Source organism: Pteropus alecto, unplaced genomic scaffold (assembly GCF_000325575.1).
Source record: "Pteropus alecto unplaced genomic scaffold, ASM32557v1 scaffold287, whole genome shotgun sequence".
NCBI lineage: Eukaryota > Metazoa > Chordata > Mammalia > Chiroptera > Pteropodidae > Pteropus > Pteropus alecto.
The window spans coordinates 1877222-1885145 of NW_006439718.1; the positions used below are offsets into that span (position 1 = coordinate 1877222).

At 49.7% G+C, this 7924-nt stretch overlaps 1 protein-coding gene across 1 annotated transcript in view; it reads left to right on the forward strand.

The window, feature by feature from the left end:
- Positions 1-712: 712 nt before the first annotated feature.
- CHAT (choline O-acetyltransferase) overlaps positions 713-7924 on the forward strand; it is a 45161-nt gene continuing 37949 nt past the window's right edge. Inside the window, exons 1-5 of the mRNA XM_006916951.1 lie at positions 713-781; positions 3578-3769; positions 4461-4579; positions 6104-6157; positions 7686-7866. Coding sequence (XP_006917013.1) covers positions 716-781; positions 3578-3769; positions 4461-4579; positions 6104-6157; positions 7686-7866 — 612 coding nt within the window. The 5' untranslated portion in view covers positions 713-715. The remainder of the gene's footprint in view (positions 782-3577; positions 3770-4460; positions 4580-6103; positions 6158-7685; positions 7867-7924) is intronic.

Below are 7924 nucleotides of genomic sequence, written 5' to 3' on the forward strand. Positions count from 1 at the left end.
GCTTCAGGGTCCTCCCTGCCTTGACCACAAGGCAGGCTCTCAATCAGCCCAGAGAGCCTCCTGGAGCCCAGGGTCTTGGAGAGCCTTGTATTCATTCAGGCATATATCCATTCAGACACGCATTCATGTATGCATGCATTTCTTTTACTCAACTCTGCAACACACATCCTACTCTATGCCAGGCACCAGTTAGGTCCCAGAGATGAAACACTGAACATGACAGATATAGTCTTGCCCTGGAGAAGCTCACAGTCTAGTGGGAAAGAGAGGTTTTAATCTTTAAATTACACGTCTATTTGGTACCAGGCAGGAACTCTGCCAATGACCCCTTGTGGATCTGAAGTGGGCAAGGATCTAGAGCCCTGCTCCTTCCCACTTTACCCTGAGGTGGTCAATTGGGCCTGGATGACAGCAGTCTGGTAAAGCAGGTACCAGCTGGAGGGTCACTTCAGGCCCCATATTCCCCTATTTGGGGGCTCAGAGAGGACACTGTGGTCAGAGATGGCTGGTCTGGAGGCCAGGAGATTGAGATCAGACCTACAATGAGACTTGTGTGCACTACTGTCCAGCTCTGGTCTCCTCACAGGGAGTGAGTGGGTGTCAGACTATGGAAGGTGAAGGACTCATGGCAGGTCTACATGGCTGTTGTGCTGATGCCTTCCTGTTTCTTGGTCCTTAGGTCGCACTTCTGCTTTCTCAACCAGAAGTCACCAAGATGCCCATCCTGGAAAAAGCCCCCCATAAGATGGCAGCAAAATCTCCCAGCAGTGAGGAAGAAACTGTGAGTGACTTTTGGAGCCCTCTTTCTCATCCTTGCTCTCCCTACTGACATGCTCTTGTTTCCAGAACAGTCTTGAGTGGGACTGGCCCTCAGCACTTGCCCGGCCCCTAGCCTTGTACTCTCCTGGGCATGAATGAGGTCCAGGCTGAAGCCTTGCCCTGACCCTGTTGAGGAGCCTGGGAAGGCCTAGGTGTGGGGCTGGAAGTAGCTTCACGGGGTGCTAGTTTGGAATACTGACAACCACACTTCCTAACCCCCAAGGTCAGGGAGAGCCCTTGACCAGGGCCAAGTACTCTTTTTATCTCTCAGGACTTTTCCCCACCCTAAGTTTCACTCTCAATAGTTTTGAGCTTAGTGGAGTTTCCTTAGGTAAGGCTGAATTCTCTACTCTAAGTCTTGTTGCACCCGAGCTGTTGTCTCTAGTTTAGCCCTGGAGCCTTAGGCACCATCTTTTCCACTGACTTGAGACAAACCACTCCTCCCTGAGCAGGCATTTTCTCTCCTACTCCTCTCACCTTCTAGAGTGATAGAGCAACACATCTGACTACCAAGATGTTGCACGTTGCCACACTTGTCTTCTTGACACCTCCTTGACACCCCCATCCCCCAGGATTCATTTGAAACCCTGATAAGAACTTTCTGGCTTCTCCCATGAAGTTGCTCACCACATTGTCCTATCCACTGCAGCTGACAACACTTCTGTTGTTGCTTCTGCTCCATGATGTGTCCCTCCCTTTGGACTGTGGCTGCCTTGAGAGCAAGCCCTGTCTCTCCATCGAAACTGAGTCTAGCCCAGAGCCTGGATCATGTGCACTGCCCAGGAAATGTGTATTGACCTGAGACTCTAGAGTCCAAGGACCTTCATTAGTATAAGTCCCTGCTTCTGTCCTTATTGTGGGCCAGAAGTCTATGAGAGTCTGGGAGGAGCCCCGAGAGGCTGAGACATCTGACTTTGTTCCTTTTTACCCATCACCAAATCCCCATAACCCAGGCTGAGTCCCAGGGCAGAGTCAGAAGTGGCTTGTTTCTAGCAGAAGCTCTAGCCAGACCTGCTGGTACTCTTGGCAATACCACGAGCTGCACTGAGCTTTCTGTAGGTGCTTGCCCACTCACTTACCACACAGATCCCCAGACCCCAACAGAAGGGAGAGGGAACTGGCTGGATGGGACACCTGGACCTGGCTCTCTGGGAGTGGGCTGGACAACCTGAAATGCTGCTCAGACCCATCGAGTGGTCCCCAGGGCAGGAGTAGCCCAGAGTTAACATTAACACCCTCCTTCCTCCCGCTAGGGTAGTGAACTCTGGACACAGGATCAGACATGTGGGGGACTTCCATTCACTCATCAGTGCATATTCATATCAGTCCATCTGCCCAGGGTGGGTGTGGAGGCTCTAGCCTGTGCGGCAGCAGGAGCACAGTGGAGGCAAGCTTTCAACAGGCCCCTTTACTCCACAGTCTACCTGGAGTGGAAATTCACCACCCACACCATCCCACAGAGGAAAAACCCCTGAAAGAAGGCAACCCGCTATCTGCCAACTTTGTGAAATTTAAGCAATAATATGAAAAGTCCTGGTTTCCAACTAAATAAGGAAGAAAGAAAGGGGATAGAAAAGAGAGCAAGAGAGAAAGGAGAGAATGGCCAAAGAAGAAGGAGCAGTTGGATAAACACTGATTTCAGGTCCCAGCTCTGCCACCGAATTGCTGGCTGACCTTAGACTATCTCTTTACTCTCTCGGTCAAAGTTTTTCCATCTGTCAATAAGGTTAAGCCGTAAAATGGTTGAACATATACGTGAGATCCCTGGTGAACACGGCAGGTAAACTGGGAAGCACAGGGCCCAGACAGGAAGGACATTAGTGGGAAGTTCTACTTAGACTCTCTCCATACTTTGGAGGCCCCCAGAGATTATGGATTTCCTCTTAGGACTCCCTCTGCAGAGATAAGGACAGTAACATCACAACATTTAATGATGTGCTTATTTGGGGCCAGTTGTTTCTCTCTTAATCATCTCTGTGCCCCTCTTAGGTAGAAATCATTATTTATGTCCTATGGATGAGAAAGCTGAGACTTGGAAAAATTAAGAGAGAAAGAACTTCCACTGCACCTTTTCTCTTCCCCTACACCTACATAGAGCAGAATTTTCCTCCTGGAGTTTCATAACTAGGAGAGATTTAATAAAGAACCCAGGGCATGGGTCACTTTCCCAGGAAACATCTTGCAAAATTCTGGTCATTAGGGCAAGCAATGAACAATGTCTCCCACTTTTTTCCTCTATAGAAATCTCTCCATTAGAGTCATAGCCTTTGAGTCCATAGATCAATTGACCAGCAGTCAATATTAATAACAGGACTATTTCATCATAGACCAATTCGTTATGGTTTAAAAGTACTTTTACATTCATGATCTCTATGACCCTCTGAGTGGTAGAGGTTATTATATTATCCCCATCTGATGGGAGGAAACCGAGGCACAGAGGTAGAGATGATTTGCTTAAGATCACACAGCTGGTCAGCTGCAGGGGTCACAGCATGAACCCAGGTCTGTCTGGGTCCAACATCAACGTCTTTTCCTCTATGTTTTGTCCCCTCCTGGGAGCAGAGCAGGGGTATGAAAGAAAGCAAACAGGAACATCTTAAATTCACAGTTCTGAGCGGAGCCCTGGAAACAGATGAGTCCCAGGATAGGGAACAAAGATTGGGGAAGATGGAGACAAACATTGGGCATCAATTTAGGGACAGGTATCGACTACACATAAGGACAGGCATAGCAAGTGCCTGTGAACCCTCTCTTCCAGGGGCTGCCCAAACTCCCAGTGCCCCCACTGCAGCAGACCTTGGCCACTTACCTACGGTGCATGCAGCACCTGGTGCCCAAAGAGCAGTTCAAGAGGAGCCAGGCCATAGTGCAGCGGTTTGGGGCACCTGGTGGCCTTGGGGAGACCCTGCAGCAGAAGCTGCTGGAGCAGCAGGAGAAGACAGCAAACTGGGTAAGAGTTACTGGGAGAAAGTTGACAGGGTAGACAAGGGATCCATGACTGGGAGGCGGGAGGCAGACATGGAGACAGAGGGATTTGGATGAGGGAGAGGTAAGTGAAAAAGATGGGGCAGATGGGGGACAAGAATGGAGGAGAGATGGGGGAGAGTAAGGGACAAAGGTAAGGAACAGACAAACATGATGTGGGAGGTAAAGATGGAGATGAGGGGGACAGATGGGAGAAATAGATGGGAGACAAAGAAGGGCAAGGATGGGGCAGATGGGGACAAGGTTGGGGGATAGATGGGTGACAGGTATGGGGCAGCAGAAGATAGAGATGAGTTCAGGAAAACAGAGAGGGGTGAAAGGCAGGAATGTAAGTCTCATAAGGATGGTCAGGGAACATGGATAAAGCACCAAACAACCAAGATGGGAACCTGAGATGGAGGAAAGGAGAAAGTATGAACCAAGGATGAAGGATAGGCATGTGAGTCGGGAAGCACATGATCCTAGCAGAAGGATCTTAGAACTCAGTGCATGTTTGTGGAATGAATGAATGAAAAAAGTGCATGATCCAGTAAAGTGTCCCAGTTGTCCCTCAGGGCTGCCAGGAAGGGACTGGTACACAGGTAAGGTGCCCTTGTTTGGAGGGGTGTACATGGTCCATAGGGTTAAGGGCACCCCTTTTGCACTCTCCCCCACAGGTGTCTGAGTACTGGCTGAATGATATGTATCTTAACAACCGCTTGGCCCTGCCTGTCAACTCCAGCCCAGCTGTGATCTTTGCCCGGCAACACTTCCAGGACACCAATGATCAGCTAAGGTGAGGTCACTGTGCTCCTGGGCTTGCATCTTGGGAGTCTGCCTTGGGGAAGGGTCCTGTACCCAGCACCAGGAACAAAAGGCCAAAGCTTGTGCCTTTGCAGAGCTTTCTGAGGCCAAATGGCCCCAAGACAGCAGCTGTCCAGGTCGCGGGGTCAGAAAGGAGGTTGTGTGTGAGGAACAAATACAAAGTCTTCCTCAGAATGTATTTATTTGAGATGGATGGGCACTAATGGACAGCATGGGCCCCAAGGTGTTCCCATTGCAGTCGGCCTGACTGAGGCTCTAGGGGGAGGTGGGTACCCTCTGACCCTGCCAGTGCTGGGACTTGTCAGTGGGACACACTGCCCCAGGTGATCTGGGAGACCTCTGCTGCCCTCCAGCCCCCAGCTCTAAACAGAGATTCCAATGGGGTGGAAATGGTTCCTTCCTGCAAGCCACCTTCGCCAGATCCTGTGCCATCTGCTGAAATTTCAGAGCTCACTGAGCTGCTGGACTGGCCTCTGGGCCCAAAGATGACAATGGAGGGGCCACTTATGCAGGGGTGGGGCAGGGAGGAAGGTCTTTCTGCAGTAGTCACTCAGACCCAAATCCAGGTCTCTGGTTTTAAGACCTGAAGGGAGCATGACATAGGGACCTCTCATAGGGAGGAAAAGAACAAGAGGCGGGGCCCACCTTGCCTACGAATAAGGCTCAGCTATGCTTGGAAGATCCATACCCGCTTCTTCTTCACCTAGACCAGCCCAATCGTCTGGGGCAGTCTTCCCCCTTCCCCTGGGATAAACAAAGTGCATGAATGGGTGAATGACTTTTAAAAACAGTTATCAAAATTTCATCCTAGTGAGCATTTTTCTCCTGATGCAATTAAGCCAGGGTTTGTCATCCATGAACAGTTAAGATGACATGGTTCCATGGTATGGTCCTCTAATATCTTTTTTATTCCCAGCACCCACTTTATTTTTCATTAGCATTTAGAGAACCAAATTATTGACTTTGCCCAGGAGATTGGATTTCCCGATGCAAAACCCTGGGATCTTGGTCCAGTCCTGCCCCAGCATGAGCCTTTCCTAGGAAGAACCCCATCCCTGACCATCAAGCCCTCTCTTGACTGCTCTGTGGCCTCTCCTGGCTTCCTCTCCTTCTTCCTCCTCATCATTCATTTTCCAGTTTCCTCTCCTCCCTGAAGTTCTCTCCATGAGAACACTTTTTATTCTAAAGCTTGTGAGGGACTGACAGCATGGAGTGGGAGAGTGGCAGGAATCTCATCTGATTAGGACACCACAAAGACCTGGTATCTGGTGGGTGGTCACTGAATTTGGGGAATGGGGGGGGGAGAGAGAGAGAGAGAGAGAGAGAGAGAATGAGAGAGAGAGAGAGAAGAGAGAGCGAGCAAACTATAGAGGGAGAAGGGAGGAAGGAAGTGGGGAGGGAGAAAGAGAAAGAAAAGGAGGGAGAAGAAGGTTGAAGGGAGGGAGGGAGCCTGGGCCCCTGAAAGGAGAGGCTAAGGCCTCATCTCTCTCTGCAGGTTTGCTGCCAATCTCATCTCTGGTATACTCAACTACAAGGCGCTGCTGGACAGGTAGGACTGGGCCCAGCCTGAAAAGGGTAGTGCCCTGTTCCAGCACAGCCTGTTGATTCACCTGTCTCCATCCCACACTAGACAAGGAGCTCCAGAAGGCAGGGACCTTGTCTTTTTTCAGCTCTGTGTTCCTGGTTCCTGTGTTCCTGTCACTGAACCCCATCTACCTCTCAGCATCAGGATGACCTTTACCCTAGCTGGCCCAACCATTAACAGTTCCTTTTCCTGGGATAAGCACTGTTCTTCCTTGATATCTTTAAAATAATGCCCTTCCTCAATCCCTTGTATATACACACTTGTATGTGTATCAGGAATCTAGTGAACACATGAGAAGGTGGCAAAGGGAGAGTTGCTGGAGAGAGGCATGGTGAGTCAGCCTTGCTACCTGCTACTCAAGGAGAATGGTCTCCTCAGTCTGAGCCTGCTTACTCAGCTTCAACCCCACTGGCTTCCTTTCTACATTAAACTGGTGTTCATCAAATAATCTGTGAAGAACTAACATATTTTTGAATTTTATAAAATGTTTGTAAAACATTACAAAAGTGAATTATTAGAAAGTACAAAATATGAGACCACTTGTTTTATTATTAGAGTCAATGGACATAAAATTCCTCTGCTTGATTGCTGCAAAAGTTTCTGAAAGCCCCCTCTGGATTTCTATACTCACTCTGTCATGTGTTGGTCATTACAGCTCAGTTTAATACCTGCACTTGGAGCAGCAGGGCTGTGGTGTACTCACCTGGCCCACCTCAATGGGCCCCAGCTCTAGTCATGGCTGCCTCTAATCCTTAGGGCTCAGCTCACATGTCTGGTCATCAGTGAGATTGCTCCTGGCCCCTCTTCCTTGTCACCCTGGCTCACTACCTGAAACCCTCCTCTTTACCAGTCTGCTGCTTGTTGTCTGTGCCCAACCTAAATATCCCAAGACCTGTACCCTATTAGAGCAGGAAACTCATGTTTTCTTTGCCACTGTTTCTTCAGATCCCAGAATGGTGCCTGGCTCAGAGGAGCGCTCAAAAACATTTGTTGTCTGAAAGGGTGGAAGGAAGGAAGGGGAGTGAGATAGTGGGGGAGAAATAAGAGGAGGAGAAAGGGGGAGAGGGAGAAAGGAAAGACACAAAATATGCTGAGACCACAGGAGAAAGAGTTTTCTGCCTTGAATTCAGAGGAGGCTTCTAGAAGAAGTCATGAAGGAGTAAGCTCTTGGAGGAGTAGAAGGGGTGTTCTAAACAGATTAGCTAAGCACAGGGTGGGGTGAAGGCATGCCAAGCAAAGATCAGCATGAGCAAAGGCACAGAGGGCTAAAATGGCAAGATCTGCACTGTAGTGCTTGAGACGGGTGAGGAAACCCTGAGGGTCTCCTTGGCCATACAAATCGGGCATTATAGTACTTTAAAAAGTGGAGAGTCAAACTCTTTGACTGCCATTGTACTGTAGTTCTAGTTTTTGTGCCCTGCTTTGCCTAATCAAGTTAGGGCTGGATGGTTAGTAGAACCAATTCTGATTCTCCGCCTCTCTCCCCCTCCAGCCATTCCATCCCCACTGACTGTGCCAAAGGCCAGCTGTCAGGGCAGCAGCTCTGTATGAAGCAATACTATGGGCTCTTCTCCTCCTACCGGCTCCCTGGCCACACACAGGACACATTGGTGGCCCAGAAGAGCAGTGTCATGCCCGAGCCGGAGCACATCATTGTGGCCTGCTGCAACCAGGTAAGCAGCCCCTTGCTGCTGCAGCCTCTTGGGCTTGGGGAGGGCACACATGTGCTCA